At 41.2% G+C, this 23,789-nt stretch overlaps 3 protein-coding genes across 3 annotated transcripts in view; all 3 read left to right on the top strand.

The window, feature by feature from the left end:
* The window catches only part of LOC137192248 (interferon-induced protein 44-like), a 41,638-nt gene extending 32,486 nt beyond the window's left edge, over nt 1-9,152 (top strand). Inside the window, exons 3-9 of the mRNA XM_067602784.1 lie at nt 1,058-1,075; nt 1,222-1,255; nt 2,757-2,958; nt 3,607-3,759; nt 4,374-4,542; nt 7,377-7,477; nt 7,577-9,152. Coding sequence (XP_067458885.1) covers nt 1,058-1,075; nt 1,222-1,255; nt 2,757-2,958; nt 3,607-3,759; nt 4,374-4,542; nt 7,377-7,477; nt 7,577-7,738 — 839 coding nt within the window. The 3' untranslated portion in view covers nt 7,739-9,152. The remainder of the gene's footprint in view (nt 1-1,057; nt 1,076-1,221; nt 1,256-2,756; nt 2,959-3,606; nt 3,760-4,373; nt 4,543-7,376; nt 7,478-7,576) is intronic.
* Nucleotides 8,971-22,579, top strand: LOC137192183 (titin-like). The gene is made up of 29 exons (XM_067602694.1): nt 8,971-9,023; nt 9,195-9,308; nt 10,142-10,338; nt 11,384-11,689; nt 11,778-11,931; nt 12,303-12,427; nt 12,787-12,905; nt 13,017-13,197; nt 13,312-13,614; nt 13,698-14,276; nt 14,762-15,064; nt 15,977-16,133; nt 16,278-16,420; nt 16,694-16,812; nt 16,959-17,136; nt 17,265-17,549; nt 17,669-17,962; nt 18,066-18,365; nt 18,658-18,966; nt 19,109-19,335; nt 19,427-19,741; nt 19,929-20,043; nt 20,240-20,548; nt 20,660-20,841; nt 21,089-21,218; nt 21,337-21,488; nt 21,907-22,054; nt 22,149-22,366; nt 22,511-22,579. Exons 1-29 carry the CDS (start codon nt 8,971-8,973, stop codon nt 22,577-22,579), a joined length of 6,084 nt encoding a protein of 2,027 aa, XP_067458795.1.
* A 336-nt stretch (nt 22,580-22,915) lies between these two features.
* Nucleotides 22,916-23,789, top strand: part of LOC137192242 (titin-like) — a 79,240-nt gene continuing 78,366 nt past the window's right edge. The window contains exons 1-2 of the mRNA XM_067602775.1: nt 22,916-23,015; nt 23,486-23,782. Coding sequence (XP_067458876.1) covers nt 22,994-23,015; nt 23,486-23,782 — 319 coding nt within the window. The 5' untranslated portion in view covers nt 22,916-22,993. The remainder of the gene's footprint in view (nt 23,016-23,485; nt 23,783-23,789) is intronic.

The following is a 23,789-nucleotide window of genomic DNA, read 5'->3' as shown; positions in this document are numbered from 1 at the left end:
ACTCACATCTAAAACAAAAACAGAATGAGCCTGACATAATTAGTGCATTCGCACTTACATATTAAGGATGCACACAGTCCAGCACACAACACAGGCCACTTATGACTGACAGACTGGCTGCAACACACTCGGGTAACAAAACGTTACTACACAGGGATGCACTCAGGTGATGGCGGGCTGAGCAGTTGCATTAGACACAGAGCCTTTCATAGGACTGACTCCGCCTTCTTACAGACATGGCGGCGGTGCCAATTAATTTTAAACTTATAAATAAAAAGGATATGTCATTTGTTGTAAAATTCAACACATAGAAGCCATATTTGACTAAAAATCAGCATTTTGACGGTACGTTAACTGTTTGAGCTTAGTGTGCATTTTGAAACACCTTATGGCATCGCAAGGAGGAAAACGCACACTTAAGCATAACATAGAGCAATACAATCACGGGTGAAAACATTTAACTTTAAGCAAGAAAATGATTATTTAAAAGTTGTGTAGTTTGTCGATGAAAAAGCCAGGCAGGTACTCTTGCAGCCTTGTGGGAGAACAAGTTCAGACTTGCTCAGACCGGTTACAGTTGGGCGGGTCCTGAGGATTTACTTATTCAGTAAGTCCTTAAACTAAGTTTTGTGAAATCAGTTTATTGTAAAGTAACAGGAAATCAAATTTATGACAGAAAATTATAAGTTACTTAAACAGTCACACTTTTTACTTTTCTGTAAGTAAAAGAAGACAAAATCAATTTATTGTCAAAAATATACATTTTATAATTAAGTCACATGGACATTGCCACTGAAGGGCTTTTTACAGTGTATGTTTAATGTAACTAAATTCCCCTGTTAAGCTAAAAACTATATCAGTTTAGTTTGATTTAAAGAACAACAAGTAAACAACAAGTAAATAAATATCTCTATCACTATTACTACTCTTGCTACAGTTTAACCAAACATCATTGTCATAATTCTGTAATATTCATTTTTACCAGATATCATTCCAAACTTTTTATGATTTTTATTCTTCTATTATCTAAAGTATTGCTTCTGCTTCACTTTCACAGCACCACCACCTTCTCCCAGTAAGTTATGAAATTTATTTTACAACATCCACAACACATTAATTCTGACTATTATTTACATGTTGACGCATGATTCTGATGAATTTACTCTTTCAAAATCCTAATTATATTTACTGTTTGATGCCTTTATGTTATTTCCTTGTCAGCTTTTAGAGATCCGTGGAGAAAAATATCTTGGGGGTGAGTAGATATAAATTTGATGCGGTAGCCTTCATTTGTGCCTCTGCTGCTCAACACCAACCTGTCTGACAGTTTATCTGTTTGTCAGGCCAGAATTTTATTTTGGCTTATGACCAAATACCTGCAAAACTAATGGCATCCCATCACCCTCAGCTGTGTTGCTAATAAGCAAATGCTACAATGCTAACAAACTAATCTAACAGTAAACATTATACCTGCTGAAATTAGCATGTTAGCTAAAAGTTATTTATAACCAGTTGAAATAATTAACCAAAAATAATGGATGAATAGTTGAAATAATTAGCTATAAGTATAATGTAACCATTGTTACTGTGAACACGGTACAATGCTAAGTACAACCTCACTGCTAGCATGGCTGTTGACTCTTACACTGTGTCTGAAATCTCTCCTTATTTTCTGCATAGTGCACTACTGTTTATTTACCCTCCACCATTTTATTTGTATGTCTGAACTGTGGCATGTACACTACTTTCTTCCTCCATCTGTATGTATTCATGTAACATCAATGCATGTCACTAACTTTGCTTCTTCCCCAGAGTTTTTTGTCACAGGAAAACCTGGGTTCTGGGCCGAGCCTTCGCAGTCCTTCACAGTCCTGATGGCATCCTTCCCTGTCTATAGATGCTTATGCTTGTTGTTGTTGTTGTGATTGTTGCTCTCCTGTCCCCCCTCCCCCTTTCCCTCTCTCTTTCTCTCAACCCAACTGGTCAAAGCAGATGGCCGCCCACCAAGAGCCGGGTTCTGCTTGAGGTTTCTACCCGTTAAAGGGGAGTTTTTCCTTACCGCTGTCGCCAAGTGCTGCTCATGGGGGAATTGTTGGGTCTCTGTAAATTAAAGAGTACAGTCTTGACCTGCTCTATGTGAAAAGTCCCTTGAGATGACTTTTGTTGTGATATGGCGCTATATAAATAAAAAATTGATTGATTGATTGATTAAAGCAAGTCAGGAAGACAATAACATAGAATATCACAGTCAGTGAGTACAGAGCTGAGCAGCTTTTAACAGATTTTTTAACTTGGTTCTGAAAGTAAAGCTGCAGCTCCTCACGTTGTCAGGCAGCGTGTTCCACTGATTTGTTACAGAGAAAGCTGATTGCCAAAATGCAGTGCGGTGAAATGGTGCAATCTCCTATCTGGAGGATCTAATAGAATTTACTGAGCAAGTGTACACAAAGTCATGTAGTGGAGGAGGGGCCAAACCATAAACCAGGCACTAATTTGACAATAATCTAAAATTATCAAAGCTCAGTAAATATTATTTCTCCAGGACCCGCCAGTGATGGAAATGTATTGGCTTTGTGTCCAGAGTTAGAGAAGAATCTCAATTTACAGCTCATTGTTTAGTGAACTGCTGAGTGACTGTTATATAGGGAGTAGTCAATGAATGTATAACGGAGTGATTTTGGACACCACCTTGTAAAAACTGATATGAACGTTTTATGCATTTAATCTAAAATCCAATTCAACAATTTTTTACACAGAGACAAAGAGAGAGATCTGCAGTATGTGAGGAATTATCAACCTGAAAACACCAACGTCAAACATCTCAGGATCTTGCTTTACGGGCCAGTCGGTGCTGGAAAGTCCAGCTTCATCAGTTCTGTCGTCAGCGCCGTGAGAGGCAGGCTGAGCGTTACAGCTGAAGCCAGTGCAACCGTCAGTGACAGAAGTCACTCCAAGAAAGTACGTAAACTAGCCCAGAACAAGTCTTTTTCTTCCTCTACTAATTCTTCTTCACCTCCTTTCACTCTGATTTGATGTTTCTGACACTTGAGATTTGACACACTTGCCTCATCTCCGTCTGGTGTTACTATTAGTGATGTTACCTTCCACACATGATCAACTTTTCAAAGCAAAAGTATTGCAGTGAGATGTTTCAATGCTTCATTTGCCAAAAATCATGTGACTACCTCAGACGAGGCCTCGTTACATCAGGAGGTGTCGTGCTGGTTTTGGATACAGGATGTGCTTCTCAGTCTGCCACAGTATTTAAAAACAGAGCTGTAGACTCAGTTTAAAGGGGATCAGTTCTAATAGTGTAGACTTTATAGAACAAAACAATGAAAGCAGTAAGGCCATTTATATTCTAACTGTTTTATCCTTCCATACAAAGACAATACCAATAATTACTCAGCTGATGTCAGTATTTTACTGTATCAAATACTTCAAACCAGATATTTTCTAACGTAGTTGTTAATCTTTGGCAGATGATTCAACCAGGAGAGTTTCATGCTGGTCCAACCCACAATTCTCTGCAAATTACAAACAAAGACACTAGTTAAAGGATGGCACCATTGTCATAAATCCTGCACATTTCCATGTTTCTTTCAGTATGAGACTCACAGAATCCAGAAAGAAAGCAGAGGAAACTTCTACCCTTTTGTATTCAATGACATCATGGGTCTGGAGGAAGGGACTGGATGTGGAGTCAGAGTGGAAGACATCAAACTGGCCTTGAAGGGACACGTGCAGGAGGGATACAAGGTACAACTGTAACACTTGATTCAGTCAAACACGTTAGTTTTGTATGGCAGCATAGTGCTGACACCATGACAAGAAATATCTGCTCAGTTTCTTGTTATAACAAGAAACTTTTCATGTTATTTTGAGATATTTTCTCATTATTACTAGATGCCAAATTATTCAGTTTTTACAAGAAATCTTCTTGTAATAACAACATATCACTTTGTTATCTCACAAAATGAACGTATCTCATTAAATCAAACTTCTCGTTATAACATGATAAGTTGGTTAGTAATAACAAGAAACTTCCATATGTCATTATGGTTTGAATAAGATTTATGTCATGTATTTAGTATCTAGTAAAAATAAATATAAAAAATATAAAATATCTCTGAATAACATGAAAAATATCTTGTTATATTAAATATTTCACTAATTTTAATAAAAGTCTGAATACTTCTACTGGTAATACTGAATTTTATTTATCTTTTAAAGCTATTTATTAGTTAATTTTTTTTTAACTAAAAATAGATTTGTATACTTCTCCCATTTGCTCAGTAGATATGAACCTTTTTTGTAGACTTTGTTGACATTGTTGCATCATTGTTTATATGGACTTTTATATTATTTTACAGTTCAATCCTGCATCTCCATTGTCAGACGGTGATCCTGGATACATCTCCTCACCGTCTGCAGATGACAAAGTTCATGTTCTGGTTTGTGTCTGTTCTGCTAATGCATCAGAGATTAAGGAGCCTGTTATGCAGAAGATGAGGGAAATCAGAGAAGCAGCCAGTGACTTGGGTAAGAGCAGTGCTTTAGAGAAGAGTATCAGCCAATGAAACACATCTGTTCTAATAAGGTTTCAGGTACACTGCTCACAGTAAAGCTGAGTGTTCATGAATCTGCTTCAATCAGTGAACTCATGCAGAACTAATGATGATGTGAATGTTGAGTACGTACAGACTGCAGCTCAGCTGATACTGCAGTTATGACACTGATGTAAATATAGAAATATTAGCGTTTAAAACAATCTGATAATGATGTAATATATCTAATTTAATATATGTATATAAACATTTTTGATATGAATTAATTATTTTAACTAATTAATTATTTGATATTTATCCCTTAAATTTGGTTAGAGTCCAGTTTCTGACTGAAATATCTCAATAACTATTGGATGAATATTGTACAGATATTCATGATCCTCTCAGGATGAATCTAATCTCTTCACTGATCCTCTGACTTTTCACCCAGTGACATCATCCGCTCAAAATTTAAATTTGTCCGAAACATACAAACTGCTAATTATCAAATGTTAGCATGCTAACGTTAAGATGGTGAACATGGTGAGCATTATACCTGCTAAACATCAACATATTAGCATTTAGCTAAAAGAATGTCAGTACAGTACCTAAGTTACAGCCACACAGAGCAGCTCGCAGGGCTCTAGACTCTTATGAACATATTTACTGAGGATTCTCAGCTCCTCTTTTAGGCGCTAAACAGCTGAACTGTGATTCTCCTTATTTACTGACCATACTGAGGTTTTGTGTCAGTTAAATGGAAGAAAAGTGGCACCGCTGAACATTCAAAGTTCAGCAGCAGAAATCACTTTTCACTCCATTCTTGTCCAGACATACAAGTGAGTCTGATTCTCATCACTTTCTGCAAATCAGATGACGTGCAGCTTATTTTAAATATCCTGCTACGTTAAAACATTGTGACAACACAAATGTTTGTGATTACGGGCCCTATTTTAACGATCTAAAGCGCACGGTCTGAACAGCATGGCGCAAATGCACTTAGTTTGTGTCCAAATCCACTTTTGCTATTTTAACGGTGGAAAAATGGTCGCTGCGCCAGGCGCACGGTTCAAAGGGGTTGTCCATAGTCTCCTAATTAATCATGGCTGTGTTTTCAGCGTAACATGCAATAAACCAATCACAGTGTCATCTCCCATTCCCTTTAAGAGCCAGGTGTGCTTGCACCTTGGCGGATTGCTATTATAACGGCGCATTTGCCGAGTAGCAAGAAGGAGCGCTTCTCTGCAGAGGAAACGGATCTCCTCGTGCGCAAAGGGAAAGTGCGCGATCCATAGCGAGCACACTGCTGCTCCTGGACCCTCCCGTGGTCCCAGACCACCAGTTTAAGATCCTGTTCATTCATTTGTTGCAAATTTGTCTTCGTTTGGTTTTTGAAAAGGTTTATTATTTTAATTACAGCTTTGGATTCTTTAAAATCGTTTTGTTCAGTCAGGGAGTATCAGGTCAAATCAGCAGGTTTTAATTGTTGAAAGTATAGAAACTTGATCACTGTAACCTCAAAAATGTTAAAGAATATTTGTTAAATATTGTTCAAAAATTAAAGAATTAATTTTAATCATGTAAAGAATCATCAACACAGTTATCAGGACTTGATGAGCTCTCCAAGGTGCTGATCCTGCTGCTGGCAGCAGCTAGAAGCTGTGTAGATTTATTTCCTTCGTTAGTTTAATCATTGTTTTCACCTCATTTATTTCCTCATGTCATCATGTACTGATGCAGCAGGAAAGTCGATCTGTGTCTGATCCGTTGTTGTCCGTCTGTTTAAATACCTACATGATTACACGATTTGGTCAAATAATTCAACAATTTAATCCATCATTACTGCGATTAGTTAATTCTGATAAATATTATGACTGAGCATTATGACATGTATTTTTAAAAATATATTAATATACACAATAATAATCTTTCACATTGTAATCCTTTTATTTGTTACCTTGTGCATGTTTGTGCGCTGCTGCGTGTCCTGTGTGTGTAACAAGCAGAGTGTATGTGGTGCAGCCGCCTGTGTAGGTGCATATTACTGTCCTGATAACGCTCCTTAAAATAACAGTGAAACACTGCGCCATTGACTTTAGACCAGGTTTTTGTTGGTCAATAGTGCAATCGCTCTCTGCTGCCTCAAGATAGCAATACGCCAACAATGCGCCTGACCACACCTTACATTTAGACCAACATGCCCATGGGCGCACTGATGGGCGCACTGATGGACGCAATGATGGGCGCACTGATGGGCGCACTGATGGGCGCAAGTGCCAACAACGTGGGCGCTGGACGGGAAAATGACAACTGCGTCTGTCTTAAAATAGCAAAGAGACTCTCTGCGCTCTGCACCGGGCGTAAGATAGGACCCTTAGTGCTTAGTAAATATCCTCCTCAGTCTTGCTCCCCTATAAATTCATTTTCAGCACATAGTAATATAGAATATGCAGAAATTATAAAATAGAATTAAATTAATATAGTTCTGCAATAGTTTAAGCTAAAATAAAATATTAATGCCAAAATGAATATTTATTCCAGAAAGTTTACATTGTGGAACAATAAGTTACAGCTAATTTTTGTTTGTGTCTTTTTGTTGGTATTGGTAAACTGTTGTTTCTTCAGTATTTTATATATTTTGTGCTGGTTTGTGAACACCACAGCTTTAATCTGTATTTATCTGTCTTCTTAATGTGAAGTGGTCTAGTCTGCATTTCTTAGGTTTGTGGTTTACAGTGTTTAACATGCAGTTCTAATGTTTTTTTAAACCTGAATGAACTGTGAAAGTTAACTGAAGTCAGGTTACTAAATGCATCTCTCTGTCGGCAGGGATTCCTCAAGTGGCGATTGTCACCAAAGTTGATGAAGCCTGTGGTGAAACTCAAAAGGATCAAAAGAATGTCTACAAGAGCAAACACCTGAAGAAAAAGGTGAGTTTCTGTCAGTTTTGTTACAGAAATGTAAAGTAAGTTCATTATTTTTATAATGTGAGCTCACTGTAGATGAATTATTGTTTCTTTAAAACTTAGATCACAGACTTCAGCGCTAGGCTGGGTATTCCACTCAACTGCATCTTTGCTGTGAAGAACTACAGCTCAGAAACCTACCTGGATGAGGATGTTAACACACTGATGCTGAACGCACTGAGACTGATGATTGACTTTGGAGATGACTTCATTAACAAAATGTAAGCCTACTTTCTGCTGAGATACATGGTCATCATACCATTATCATTGATTATCATTAATGATGATCAGCTTAATACCAGTATGATGGAGAATGGTTTAGTATTATTGTGTTAATACACATTCATGTTGAGATCATCAATAAGGAGGTATTAGTCTGTGCTTATTTGCTTTTTATTATCCTAATGTGTAGTTGATTTGTTTGCCTTTCCTTCCCTTTCATAAAGTCGCTCCACTCAAAAACGTTTTTCTTCTTGTTCCTTCAGTTGGATGTTTGTTCTCTTCTCTTTGTAGAATCATGTGCAGAGTTTGTTTTCATTCTTCTGCTGAAAGTTTCTCTGAAATCATTTAAAATCAGATATTCAGATGTGGTCCTATGAGCAGGATTTGTGACATCACAACTAGTTTGGAATCCAATCCTGGTCCAATATTCAATTCACACAAATGTGATGTGATTTTCTTTATTGGTTTTGTGGAAAAAACATATCAGACATTATTGTTCCAGTATTTAAGCTACACTTATTTCAACATTTAGCTGGATAGAAATGCAGATAAAACACAGTTTCAACTGCATTTTAATGACTAAATATATTATATGTGGAGAAAACTGGTGAAAATCAGTTAAAGTACTTACAGATTTCACCTTGAAGTCTCATTTGCTGATTGTGCAAAAGAGGAACTTCTTGTTCTTCTTCTTCGTCTTCTTCATTTTTATGGCGGTTGCCAAACAACATTTTGGTGCATTACCACCATCAACTGGAATGGAGTGTGGATCAGGAATCTATACATTCACTAATTCTAATAATACATAAAAAAAGTAAAATTAAGAAAATAAAGTTATATTCTTATTCTTTCTATCAAGTTTGAAAACACCTTTCTTCATAATAGATCACATAAATCAAAGCTTAACTTTATTTCTTTGATCTTCTCTCAGCATCATATTTTGGACATTAAAGCATAACATGCTCTTAAGTTTCTTCTCAATCACAAAATTCCCACCTTCCTGTATTATATTTTCCTATTTTAAATAACGTTCTGTTTAATCCTGAATGACCAAAACGTTCTCCAAATGTTCTTCCTTTGTTCATCTGTCAGCTATTTCATTTCCTTTGATTCCTGTATGTGCTGGTTTCCGTACAAATGTCAGTTCCATCATATGAATTCTATATAGTGTTGAGGGGAGACCTCAACCCCTGTATGTGTGAACAAAAGTGTAAAAAGGATTTTGAACAATATAAATGTTGATAAAAACAACCAGTGGAAGAGTTTATAGACAGGTGAGACTGAAGAGGTGAGTTTTCAGTTCTCAGGTTTGTGTCTCAGTCCAGGAAACAGAATATAATGATCCCTTCATGTATGTATGTACTGATTTGTAAAACAAGTTACTGACCTTCAAAGAAATAAAATAAATTGTACTGTCTTGTGTATCTTTTCTTATAACATTATTGATCATTGCTTTTAGCAGTGGCACACAGTCCGGGCCACCATATGCCCTCACCGTATATGCCGTGACCAAAAGATATGTGGACCTGAACTGGGAGGCGCCCAAAAACGATGGTGGCAGACCCATCCTCAGGTAGGGTTTCAGTCCTGAAAACACATTACCAGTTTTAAGTAAAAGTAGCTTTCAAAATACTCCATTTGAAGCAACAAAATGTATTTGAAATATCAAAAGTAAAAGTAAATATTATGTTGAATGAGTCCTTTCAGAGTGTTATATTATTATACATTTTATATCACTGAATTATTATGATCATTGCAATGTCTAATTAGCATGTTAATGTTGTAGCTGGTGGAGGTGCAGCTCATTTTATCTGTAAAAGTTGTCATATTTTAGATGATCACATGTTTTTTTATGTAAAAGCGTAATGTGTACGATAACAACAACTGTCAGATAAAATTAACGGAGTAAAAAGTATAATATTTTAGAGCTGATTAGTCGATTTACTGAAAATTAATCTGCAACAGATTCCATAATCAATTCATCTTTTTAGTCCATTTTCAAGCAAAAATGCAAATAATTCACTGATTCCAGCATCTCAGATATGAGGGTTTGATGTTTTTCTCTGAATGAATCCAGGAAATAATCAGCAAATTAATTGATTATGAAGACAACAGTTCAGTTGCAGCCTTACAATGAATGAAATGAAATGTGTTGTAGTAGAAGTATAAAGTCTCAGACAATTAAAATACTCAGGTAAAGTATAAGTACCTGAAAATATACCGTACAGTACTCAAATGAATGTACTTTGTCCACCACTGCCGAATACTGATCTGAATACTTGATATCCAATTCAGATTTGACTAAAATGTAAACGGGACATGTTGCAGCAACAGTTTAATTTCCTCATGTTTGGTGTCGGCCTTGTTACGGTATGAACCTCGTCTTTCGTTGACTCTGTTCTGTAGGTATTCCGTGGAGAAGAAGGAGAAACTCGGAACTCGCTGGGTGAAGTGTGGCAAGACTTCAGGTCCTGACTGTAAATACAGAGTGACTGACGTCATCGAGGGAACAGAGGTTCAGTTCCAGGTCCGCGCCGAGAACGAGGCCGGTGTTGGACATCCGAGCGAGCCCACTGAGATCCTCACTATTGAAGATCCAACAGGTAAGTTGTTAAATCTGACATCAGATAAAGAAATTCCTTCCCCAGTAATGACTAATAAATACCTTACAGTACCAGCCACTCAGAATTGCTGTCCATTCAGATTAGTACAGATCTGTATCAAGCGGCAACCTCCAGGGCTGAAAAATGGACGCTAGGCGTAAACGCAGCAAAGGTTATATGTTTCAAAACGAAAACTTATTACTGTGGAAGTAGCCTGAGTCTGACTATAGGCAACACCTCCTTATTTTGAAGGTCGTGGCCCTAAACCGACCATAAACTGCAACTCTGGGCTTCAAACCGGCTCCGATGCAAAACGATGGGTGACATCCAAGCCACAACCTCTGGGGCTGTAAAATGAAGCCAATGAGGAAGTGCCAAAAACTGCAGTTCCTTGAATGGCCACTTGAGGCTCCAAAAGCGAGTCAATCCCCATAGACCCCCATGTTAAAATGCCCAACTTTACAGCAGAAATAAACATGTTTACAGCCTGGTACAAACAACGGTTTTGGTCTCTGTAGCTAATTTCCTCTTTCATGACAACTGTACGGGAGGTGAATTTTTTTATAACTCACCCGTTTAAATTAAATTAAGCCATAAAGTTATGCATAATGAAGGACATGGCTGCTTTGAGTGACAGGTCCGCCAGCCGCTAGGTGGCTTGTTTCAGCCATTCGGCCCCGCCTCTTTGCCCATTTTTGATTGGCTGGGAGTTTGGCAGCGTCACGCACTGCCAAGATGGCGACGGCCGGAGCTTCAAAACCGCTCTTCAGAAACCAACGGGTGACGTCACGCTAACTACGTCCATATTTTTATACAGTCTATGATTTGTAAGGGCCCTGTCATGGACCAGCTGGCAATTCTGGGCGGCTGCATCTGTATTTGAAATGATCCTCACACAAGTGTTCTGTTTCTTTCGCTCCCTGATCATCTCTTTTCTAATTACTTAAAATCTTAATTGAAACACGGTATACTACTTGTCTGTTATCTGTTAGGAAACTCAATAAATAGAGTTTTGAAATAAAACTGTCTGTCCTCTCCCTTCCAGGTGTCCCGTCTCCACCCATTGAGCTGCATGTGACTGGAGCCAGCAGGGACTTCCTGTCCATTGCCTGGAAACCTCCGCAGAGGGACGGCGGCTGCCCCATCACCGGCTACCACATTGAGATGTGCGAGGCTGGAACAGAGAAATGGATGAGGGTCAACTCCCGTCCAGTGAAGGAGCTGAAGTACCGCGTTGAGGAGGGCATCGTCCCCGAGAAGGAGTACATCCTGAGAGTGAGAGCCATCAATTCCGTCGGAGTCAGTGAGCCGTCCGACATCTCTGAGAACGTCTTTGCTGCAGACTCTGACTGTAAGAACGTCCACCGGGCTCACTGATGCTAGCTTAACATTTTAACACGGTTATTTTATTTGACACCTGCTCTTTTCCGTGTTTCCAGGCAACCCGACACTTGACTTCCAGACTCTGGACCTGGTTGTCGTGGAAACAGAGAAGCTGCACATCCCAGTTCCCTTCAAAGCCGTCCCCTCACCCAGAATCACCTGGCACAAAGATGGCAAGGAGCTGAAGGCTGACGAGCGCCTCGGCTTCAGGTCAGCGCAACGTTTTATCAAATTCAGGCTGTGAATTTATTCTTCCTCCAAATTCAGATCAGATATAAACTAAGAATGCAATTACACTGTCAATCCTATCAATATACAGGGTTTATTTTAGTTTCCATATAGTCACTGAGTCCATGTTATTTCACAGACATTAACCAGTAAAGTCAGTTAGTTATTTTCTTTATTGCTTTTTGAGTGTTAAAAAAAAGACAGTTTCCAACACAAAAATATCAGCAAATCTATCCGTTATCAGATCAGAATAATTGATATCTGTCTGTCATCTTAAACCTGTCTGTATCTGATTGGCCTGTTCTTAGTCAGTGTGAGCAGCAGTGGCTGATGGGATTGTTTGTGCTCAACAGGAAGGAGTATACTTCCTGTCACCTGGAGGTCGAAAGCAGTCTTCACGCTGATGCTGGACAATACAAAGTCACCCTGGAGAACAAACTGGGAGCCGCCAGCGCCACCATCAACGTCAAAGTCATCGGTACCCAAACACATTCCCATCACAGCTCTGAACTAATCACAGAACTCACTAAACATTGTCTTCTTCTTAACCTTTCTTACTTTTCTCTGTGAGGTTTGTTCCGAGAAACTTTCTAAACATCACAAACTCTTTGTGTCCGTGTTTTATTCACAAAAATGATCCCAAAGAGTGAAAAAAAGAATCAGAAACCAGCAGACAAACCAGCATTCATACTAGAGGAGCTGAAACAATTAGAAAATATGAAAATATGCCATTTCAGGACAAATCTGTTCATATGAGTTCTTCTTGCATGAGGTCCGTTGTGTTTGAACTCTTAGCAGTAGATGATTTTTAATACGTCTCTGTGTCTCTGTCTTCAGGTCTTCCTGGTCCCTGTAAGGAAATTGTGGCCTCAGAGATCACCAAGAGCTCCTGTAAAATATCCTGGGATCCTCCTGACTACGACGGTGGTACCCCGATTCTTCACTACGTCCTGCAGGTTTGTAGGATGTTTTTATTTATGATGGTTTTAAATCTGTTTTTATAAAATGATGTCGCTCATATTTCTTAAGTTTGTTCATTGTTCATGTTTTCCTGTGCTCTCTGGCAGCGGCGTGAGGCCGGCAGGAGGACATACATCAACCAGATGTCAGGGGAGAATAAGGTGAGCTGGCCCATCAAAGACCTGATCCCTAATGGAGAGTACTACTTCAGAGTCCAGGCCGTGAACAAGATCGGAGGAGGAGAGTTCGTCGAGCTCCGTCACCCAGTCATCGCCCAGGACCAGAAACGTAAGCAAACACCATGACATTTAATTTATGGTATGATGCAATTAATATGTAAATGACAGTTTATGTTCAGTAGAAATTTAACTGAAATCCACATTGTGTCCCGTCTCATTCCAGATCCCCCCGACCCACCGGTGGACGTGGAGACCCAGTTCCCCACATCTAGCACCATCACGCTGACCTGGAAGCCTCCAATGTACGATGGTGGCTCCAAGATCATGGGATACATCCTGGAGAGGCAGCAGAAGGGCGAGGACAAGTGGGAGAGGTGCAATGACTTCCTGGTGCCTGTCCTGTCCTACACTGTCAGAAGGCTGACGGAGGGCAAGAGCTACGCCTTCAGAGTCAAAGCTGAAAACGCAGCGGGGGTCAGCGAGCCATCTCGCAGCACGCTGTTTGTCAAAGCATCGGACGCTGTTGGTAAGGATTTTTTCACTTCCCTCTTCTAACGTCGCCATGTTTACTGCTGAACTTTATGTTCACTTTTCTGTGTTCTTTCTCAGATCCTCCGAAAGTGTTCCTGAGCGGCAGCCTGCAGTCTGGCCTGAACGTGAGGCGAGGCTGCCAGATCTGCCTGGACGCCAATATTTCCGGCTCACCATACCCTCAGATCACCTGGTACTGGAACAACAAGATCATCCGACCTGAACCACTCCGCAAGAGGCCTGAGAGACCCCTGAAGAAGAAGTTGGAGAAGAAGGAAGAAAAGAAGAAGGAGGAAGGTGAGGGAGAGAAGAAGGACGCAGAGGTGAAGGAAGGAGAAGAGAAGAAGGAGGAGGAGAAGAAGGAGGAGGAGAAGAAGAAAGAAGGAGAGGAGAAGAAGGAGGAGGAGAAGAAAGAGGAGGAGAAGAAAGAGGAGGAGAAGAAGGAAGCAGAGGAGAAGAAGGAGGAGGTGGTGGAGCCCGAGGTGGAGGAGACCGACTACCCGACGCTGACCGAACGACTGTCCATTGATAACAGCCGGAGGGGCACGTCCTCCGTTGTAATCACGGACTCGATCCGTCTTGACCATGGCGTCTACATGGTGAAGGTGGAGAATGACCACGGCATCGCCTCCGCTACCTGCGAGGTCAATGTGCTCGGTAGGAATTTAACTCTATTCTGACATTACATTTAAATGTAATTTATGTGTCTGGCGTTTCCCAGTATAATTATGTAGATAGGTGCATACATTTTAAAAGCAAATATAGAGTTTTTAACAAATTTAAACACATTTAACTTTAAGTATAATTTGAAGAAACAGGATTACATGTAAACATAAACAACGTTTCAAAAGCAGATCTAAGACCACTGTGAGATTGTTACAACCTGACTATCAGTCAAAGTCAGACATCTTAAAATATAGTAAAACTTTTAGTTTTTGGTCAATTGTGAAGGACATTTGTCATCACTTTTACCAAAGTGGTGGACTGACCAACAGATCAACACCTCTGAAGCCACACCGCTACTGTGGCTATAAAATACATATAACAGATTCACTACTAATTAGTGAAAATAATTAATTGTTGTCAGTGAAAGTGGAATTTCAGAGGCTAAAAACACTGACTATCTCACCTATCTATCACAGACACTCCTGGGCCTCCGGTGAACTTCCGATTTGAGGAGGTGAGGAAGAACTCAGTGATCTGCAAGTGGGATCCTCCTATGGATGATGGCGGCAGTGAGATCCTCAACTACACACTGGAGAAGAAGGACAACTCGAAGCTGGAGATTGGCTGGAGCAGCGTAACCTCGACGCTAAGAGGATGCCGCTACCTGGTGCCCAAACTTATCGAGAAGAAGGAGTACATCTTCAGGGTTGTGGCTGAGAACAAGTTCGGCGCTGGTCCACCCTGCATCTCCAAACCACTCATTGCAAAGAATCCCTTCGGTATGTTGATATTTAGAAACAATTATTTTTACTCAAGTAATCTTATGTGGATTTCCAATTTGGGAGGTAAGTACTCCCAATGGCACTGACTATATGGAATGTAAGAGGCACTGTATTCATTTGAATTAGTGATTTAATTAGTAGTAGCAAATTATTAGTATTAGTATTAGTATTATTAGTAAATTAATTAGTCACACACATCTAATCCTATATTTATATGTCTTAATATGTTTTTTTTCTTCTGTGACTCATAAATGAAAGGGTTTACAAGCCGAGCCAACTGACATTAATTTCCACATTCAATATTGGATGTTCCTGCATTCTGCAGTTTTACTCATATTGATTTTTGCTTTGATAAATATGTTTTAAGTTTTGAACAAATTGCTCCTTTTTGTTTGCATAACCCGTTTCTTAGTTTTGTGAGGCTTCCATTTTTGATAGCTTACCATCTTTCTTAGCATGCATCTATGTTAGCTAACCATTTAAGTCACATATTACAAAGCTATAAACTTATAGTCTCTCTACATTGTTTCTAAACAATTTAACAATTAAACAACAACTAACTGAATTAATAATTTGTCTGGCTAGCAAGTAAGCTAAATAGCAAGTAGCTATTGGAAGCAGTAGCATCAAGTAGACATTGTGACATTTCAGATAACAAATTAGAATGAAATATTGTATTTTAAGTAAAAGTAAGTAATGATGAGCTGTTTGTTTATAGTGTTTTCAAAAATTATTCTAATTACATGGAAGTCAATGGGTCCAACTTCCACACCCATGTGTATCAATTATGTGCATTATTCAACTTCTGGGTGCTATTTAAGACTTGCAACATATATTTGAGCTTGAAGACAAAATAGCATGAATCAAATATGACTCACCTTTTATCTGCTGTGCCTCTCTCCTCCTCAGAACCTCCTGAGGCTCCTGAAAAGCCAGAGATTGATGACATCACAGCCCACAGTATGCTGGTCATCTGGAATGAGCCAAACGACAATGGCAGCCCCATCCTGGGATACTGGGTGGAACGCCGTGAGATCAACAGCTCCCACTGGGCTCGTGTCAACAGGTGAAGGAACTCCTGTTTTCTCTCTTGCCTTTGACTCAAAAGTTAGCATTAGTATTGGCAGATTTGTATGGAGATATGTCTGGGCATATTTCAGGGAAAATCTGTTTGCTGTGTTGTCTTATTCTCCTGCGTCCTGGTCTACAGAGATATCATCCCTGACACTGAGCTGAACGTTGAAGGTCTTCTGGAGGGGATGACTTACATCTTCAGGGTGGCGGCTGAAAACCAGGCTGGCCCCGGACAGTTCAGTATCCCCTCTGACCCCAAGACAGCTCAGGCCCCGATCTGTACGTAAACTAGTCTAAACTGTCTGTATGACTTTTATGTTGTTTCCATTTCTGTCAAATTGGAGGAATACATAATAATGTATAGTAATCACCAAATGCTTTGTTGTCATGATACTTTTCATGTGTCCTCCCCTTCTCTGAAATAGTTGCATCCTGTAAAAATACTAGTCGAAAACACTTAGACAGGGGAACACTAGACTCCTGAAGATACTGTCTATGGAACTTGGTCTCAGAGTTAACATGTCTGATTTGTGTGTGTTTGTGACCGTTTAGTGCCTCCTGGGCCACCAGTTGCCCGAGTGGTGGCAACTACTGACCTCTCCATCGACGTGGAGTGGGACCCGCCTGCCGACAATGGAGGAGGAGAGATTCTGGGATACCACGTGGATAAGGTCAGATCACAAATAGTCTTGATCTCAGCTATGTACCAGTATCACATTTAAAGTTTTATACTCAGAACTCAGAAACATGTCCAGAATATATATTACTCCCCTCTGCGACACAGACTGATGTTTCTCTCTTCAATGGTGTTTTTCAGGCCATGGCTGGTACTAAAGACTGGTCCAGGTCTACTGAGCGTCCCTGGAAGATGCGGGCTTTTACTGTCTATGGAGTCCGTGAGGGAGCAAAATACCTGGTCAGAGTCATCGCATGCAACGCTGCTGGAGAGGGCACACCAGGGTTCACGGAGTCTGTTTATGTCAAGAATCCTGCAGGTCAGCTGAAAAAATCAAGAAAGGGTTAAAAATAAGGAGAGCAAGAGTGGAATTTATTTAGGTTTAATGTCAACTAATCTCTTGTTGGTGCATTCTTTTCTTGGGTACTGGTTCATTCCCTTCCACAGAGATACCTGTGATTGAAATGGACCTGACCATCAAGCAAGGCGTGATCATCAGAGCAGGAGAGACACTCAGTTTGCCTGCCACAGTCACTGGTAAACCCTACCCGTCCATCACTTGGACGAAGGATGATGGCAAACCTGATAAAGATCGTGTGGCGATCCTCACAGAGGGCAACAATAGCATTGTTTCAATCAAGAACATCCAGAGGAAGGACAGCGGCAAATACCAGATCTCTGCCTGCAACCCCAGTGGCACCAAATCTGCCGCTGCCAGAGTGGAGGTCATGGGTGAGTAGAAGTGCTGGCATTTGTGGCAGGACTTAATGATGAAAATCAACAGTAAACTTGCAGTAAATAGATGCTATGGATAAAAAGAACACTAAAGGAAAATGTTGCTTTCGCCATAGACGTCCCCGGACCTGTCACAGACCTGAAGCCAGTGGTCGTCACTCGCAAGATGATCTTCCTGAACTGGGATGACCCTGAAGATGACGGAGGCAGTGACCTGACCGGCTTTGTTGTGGAGCGCAGAGATGCCAAGATGCACACATGGAGGCAGCCCATTGAAACTGCCTCGTCCAAGTGTGAGTGCGTGGGCATCATGGAGGGACAGGAATACATGTTCCGCGTCATCGCCAAGAACAAGTATGGCCTGGGCCCGCCTGTCGAGCTGGGACCCATCAAGGCTGTGGACCCACAGGGTGAGACCTAAAATCAATTGATTTTTATCACAACAAAAATGATCTTTTGTGAAGAGACCTCACTGTTTTAAAATATTAAATATAAAATCTGCTGGTTCTGCAGGGCCACCATCATACCCCGAGAAGTTCCACTACACCGAGCGCACCAAGAACTCTATCACACTTGCCTGGAGGCCACCTCGCAATGACGGCGGCAGCCCTGTTATCGGATACTTTGTGGAGAAGAAGAGGCACGACCAGCAGGCTTTCGAGCCCTGCAACACAGAGATCTGCCCCAACATGACCATGACAGTGGAGGGTCTGGACGAGGCCTTTATGTATGAGTTCAGGATCAAGTGTGCCAACCTGATTGGAGAGAGTGAGCCATCCATCCCACTGACTGTGGTCATCCAAGACGATGAAGGTAAGTGTGAATATTTGAAATCATTTTGAATACGAATTTCGACATTTTCATTTCATTAAGAACCGAACAAATCTAGAAACATTTTGAAATTAGAATAACCGTGTATTTTCCTCTTTATAATTAAGGGATGAAGGTAGGTTTTCCTTGAGACAACTTTAAATTATTAAAAGGGAGCAGTGTTTTTTCTAAAGGGTGTCACCTCAGGAATCTTTCCAGTGATGGCATGTTAGCCTGTGGGACCTTTAGTTTTAGAGTTTTTCTGATTTCTTTTGTTCTGTCTTGTCCCTCTCAGTTGCTCCTGAGATCCACATGCTGAAGCATTTCAAGGGCGACTCCGTTACTGTGAAGAGAGGCGAGCCTATCGAGATCCCCGCTGACGTCCTAGGCCTCCCCATCCCCAAGGTTGAGTGGTCCAAGGATGACGTGGTGATTGAGAAGCCAACTGAGACTCTGCTGATGGAGACGGTAGAGACTGGTAGGATGAACTGCAAGACCACGTTGTCCATCCCAGATGCCAACAGGAAGGACCGTGGCAGCTATACTGTCACTGCCTCCAACAACATGGGCTCAGCCAAGCACACCATCTCCGTCCTAGTGCTGGGTGAGTCAAAACTTGCTACTGATGCAATCAGAGGCAGAAAAGACAGGACGTACAGTTAATTAAACAGAATATATTATAGTCTGTGACAGTTACACAATATCCAGCTGACAGCTCCCTAAATTAACTTCTGCTCTCCTCTCAGACCGGCCACTTCCTCCCAGAAATGTGACAGTATCCAATATCAAGGCGCAGTCTTGCTACCTCCATTGGGAAGCACCGCTGGATGATGGTGGCAGCGAACTGACAAACTACATTGTTGAGAAGAAGGACGTGATAACAGAGGAGCCAGAGTTGGAAGAGGGAGAGGAAGCTCCACCTGAACCACAGTGGGTGGAGGTTACCAACAGCATCATTGAAAGGAAATATGGGGTATGTCCTGATGACATAATCATAATAATAATAATGTGGTTCTCACAGGCCTTTAAGTCTTATTTGACTCTACTTCCTCCCTCTCCTACAGGTGTGGAACCTGGACACCAACAAGACATACCTGTTCCGAGTACGAGCTGAGAACCGCTATGGTAAGTCTGACCCCTGCACAACAGAGGACGTCCTTATCAAAGACCCCTTCGGCCTCCCCGGCCCACCAGAGAAACCCACTATCATCGAGCACTCCAAGACCTCCATGACCCTGAGCTGGGAGCCTCCCAGAGATAATGGTGGATCCTTGATTATTGGCTACTGGCTGGAGAAGAGGGAGAAAGGCACCAGCTACTGGGCCAAAGTCAACAAGATGCCAGTCACCAAGCGGAGTATGAAAGGCTGGGAGTACCAGGTGAGTTGCTGGTGCTTTGTTTTTGCATTAGCACAAAATTAATGTTTTAAGTGGAAAATAAAAAGTTGGAGATCTCTTGGAGGTTAAGTCAATGAGTCACAGGATTTTGTTCTGATCACCAAAAGAAAAGTGATTGTTTATTACTTGGCCCTGGTTCTTTTAAAATGTTCCTCTCTGTGCTTTCCAGGTGACTCGTCTGATTGAAGGAAATGAGTACGAATTCAGGGTTGCTGCCTGCAATTCTGCAGGAACTGGACCATTCAGTGCACCATCTGACTCTGCCTTTGCTGTCGACCCTCTGAGTGAGTATAAAAACTACTGTCTGTTGCTGACCAACAAGATTACAGCACATCAAAATATAACTGTAAACAATTTGAGTTCAATTCTAGGTAGATAAGTCTTTGACAAATAGATGTCCTCTTTGTATTTTGGGAGATGATAAATTAGATTTCCCCAAAAATGGAAACTGTGTTTACAAACTGCCACCCTATCTTCCAGCTCCTCCCAGTATGCCTGCCGCTCCTGAGGTGGTTGATAAGACAAAGTACAGCATCACACTGTCCTGGAAGCCACCAGAGAGGGATGGAGGAAGCCCTATCAAGGGCTACATCATCCAGATCCAGGATGAGGGTACGTCAGACTGGGTGAGTGTCAACGATCCCGAGAACCTGCACCCCACCACTGAGTTCACTGTGCCCAGCCTCCGTGAGCTCAAACGCTACCGCTTCAGGATAATCGCAGTCAATGACATTGGCGAGTCTGATCCCAGCCCCCGCACCAGTGAGGTTCTGGTTGAGGATGTCCACCGTAAGTCCTTTTTTAAAGTCCCACTGAAATAAGTAAACATCAACTTTCATCACAGACAAAAGTCTCTCGGTCCATCACTGATGTTTTCACTAATATTTCTCCTCCCAACAGTCGCACCTTCTATCACTATCAACGTACAAGCTGACGACCTGCTTTGTATACGTGCTGGAGATCCTATCAGGATACCCGCCACCATCAAGGGCCGCCCTGTTCCCAAGGTGACCTGGGACTTCCAAGGCAAAGCCAAGTCACACAAGAAGAACAAACTTCACACACTGCCGGTTGACTCAGAGGTGAGAGGCTACACAGCAACACAATGCTTCTCTTCATGTTTCCAGTAAAATCTCAATTTTCATCACCCTCCTCTGAAAAATAGTCCCAACGAAGAAAAATTATCAATGAAGTCTTTATTAAATTTTGTAATTCTTTTTTTGTAATTCTACATTTTATAGAACACTTCTATCTTTTACACAGTTTTCTATTAAATTTCATGCTCTACTTTTTAGTCTAATTTTCGTCTAATTGTTTTTATTTACTCAGGTTGAGTCCACAGAGACCACGTCCACTGTGATAGTCCCTGTCAGTCTGAGGAGCCACTCTGGACGCTACACCATCACAGCCAAGAACAAGTCTGGACAGAAACACGTAAACGTCAGAGTTAATGTTCTCGGTATGTCTTTGCTGTTTGTATATAAACCGTCTATAAGCTTCTCCTTTGCTACTGAGTGTCTTCAGTTACAGAGTATGGCAATGTTTGCTTTATTGACTGTACTTTGTCTCGGGTGCAGATGTCCCCGGGCCTCCGAAGGACCTGAGGGTGACAGACATCACCCGGTCAACCATGAGGCTGATCTGGAAACTGCCTGACAATGATGGAGGTGAAAGAATCAAGAGCTACTATATCGAGAAGAAATGTGTCACTGACAAGGCCTGGACCAAGGTAAACAGTCTATTAGACCAAGTTATTGAAATTTCAATTTCTCAATTAAGGTTTTGTTTCATTATTCCATTTTATTATGAGTTTGTTTTTAATCCACCAAGTGTCCAAGTTTATTTCAAGTACTTTTTATTTTAGAAAATGAATTACTTTCATTGAATAGTTTTAGCTTTGGCAACTGCACTGGGCATTTGAATTTTAGTAGATCATACCCATGTACCAGGATATGTTTAGCCTAGCTTAGCAGGAAACAGTGGGAAGCTGCTAGCTTAGCTCAATCAAGTGAAAAACAGAGGATTTAAAAAAATAATTTTACAAAATGTCTTTGTGTTTATTATTATCAATTAATCGATCGACTGAATTCAACATAAATCCTGCAGTTTGTGATTGATTAACTGAGGGATGATTGATTTGTTATCAGGTGAATGCAGCCTGTGCCAGCCAGGCCTTCGTAGTCCCCGGCCTGCTGGAGGGACAGGACTACCTGTTCAGAGTCCGAGCTGAGAACAGACTTGGATTCAGCCCGTACACTGTCACCACTGAACCCGCCCGGGCCAGAGACCCCATCTGTGAGGATACACTTACTATTCCAACTATAGAGTGACTGCACAAACCATTTACTGGAATTATTCTGTGTCTAATGATTATCTCCCTCCTCCTCAGACCCACCCGACCCCCCAACCAAACTGAAGGTCAACCTGGTGACGAAGAACACCGTGACTCTGACCTGGGAGCCTCCCAAAAACAACGGTGGCTCTCCCATCAAGCATTACATCATCGAGCGTTTGAGCTGGGACACCAGCGGCACAGAGAAGGAGACCTGGAAGCAGTGCAACAAGAGAGATGTGGAGGAGCTCACCTTTGTGGTGGAGGTGAAGGAGGTTGGTCCTTTGAGGGATCACACTGCTCTCACTTTACTAGTACTTAAAATCTGTATCATTTCAACTATGAGGTCTATTTTTATTATTTTACCTGTGCGTGTGTTTAGTCATTGCGCTATGCACATAAAGTTTACTACTTATTAGTACTGTGACATAGAAAACACAATTGGCCCAGAATGGAAACTGGACATTCAGCTAAAGAACAGCAAGTGATGGACACTGAAATCTTCCTGTTTGAAACAAAAAGTTTGGTTTGATTTGCTTTTATTGTGTCATAAAACAACCGACACATATACCACATATTCACCAACAAAACAAACAAAAACACAGAATCAAACCTGTAAATCGCCTGGTGCCATTTGGGCTTTTATACACATTCTGCAAGATACTGAATCCTGCTAGCAATGTTTAATCATTGTCAGTGAAATTACATGCAGAGGAAACATATAACAACAGGAGTTTGATTGCTCATGATGAATCAATTTGCTATAAAGACGTTGAAGTGAAGTTTAAACCGGACTCATCGCTGACTGTGTTGTCTTTGATCTGCAGGGAGGAGAGTACAAGTTCAGAGTGAAAGCTGTGAACACTGCCGGACCCAGCCGTCCCTCCGCCACTGTTGGACCAATGGTCATCAAGGATCAGACTTGTGAGTCCCACTGCAACTAACGATTATTGTCATTCACAATTAGTCTAGAAAATGGAAGAAAATAGCGAAAGAAAGGAACTTCTCCCAAAGTGATGTCCTCAATTTGCAAATAGTCAAAAGTATATACTAGATATATCAATTTCTTGTTGTACATGACAAAGAAAAGCTGCAAATCCTCACATTTGAGAAGGTGGAACCTAAGAATATTGGCATTTTTGGCTGAAATTATTCGATTATTGAAATAGTTGCCAATTTGTTTTCTGTCACTCAATTTATCATGTAACTGACCAAACGTTACATGTGACAGGTGACTTCATCCATTTATTTTGAGAGATATTTTCTTTTGATATAAATGTTTCTATAGCATATAGATAACTTTGAGCCTCAGAAAGAATTTTGAACATTTAGATGTGTGCTGCTGATTAGTTTCTCATTGATGTTTTCATAAAGCGTCTCATCTCTTCCTGTAGGTGCTCCCACCATCGAGCTGCGTGAGGCCATGGAGGGCGAGGAGGGCTGTGATGTCAGCATCGTGGCAAAGGTGGGCGGCTGTCCATTCCCCACGCTCACCTGGCAGAAGGCCAGCCTGGCCAAACCTGAGGAGAAGGCTGCCATCCACTACGACCAGCACATGAACAAACTGGTGACACAGGACAAGTGCACACTGCTGATCCAGGACGCCAGCAGGCACGACAGCGCCCTCTATAGTCTGACAGCCAGCAACAGCCTGGGCACAGTTACCAAGGACATCAAGCTCACCGTGCTGGGTGAGAG

This window comes from Thunnus thynnus, chromosome 11 (genome assembly GCF_963924715.1).
Source record: "Thunnus thynnus chromosome 11, fThuThy2.1, whole genome shotgun sequence".
Taxonomy (NCBI): domain Eukaryota; kingdom Metazoa; phylum Chordata; class Actinopteri; order Scombriformes; family Scombridae; genus Thunnus; species Thunnus thynnus.
The sequence above is the reverse complement of the archived record's forward strand: the minus strand, read 5'-3'. Positions and strand labels throughout refer to the sequence as shown.

Coding starts and splice junctions, on each gene's coding strand:
- LOC137192183 (XM_067602694.1), top strand. CDS start 8,971: ATGTTGATAAAAACAACCAGTGGAAGAGTTTATAGACAGGTGAGACTG. Junction 9,024..9,194: donor AGACAGGTGAGACTGAAGAG/GTGAGTTTTCAG, acceptor CATTGCTTTTAG/CAGTGGCACACAGTCCGGGC. Junction 17,550..17,668: donor TGCCAGAGTGGAGGTCATGG/GTGAGTAGAAGT, acceptor CTTTCGCCATAG/ACGTCCCCGGACCTGTCACA.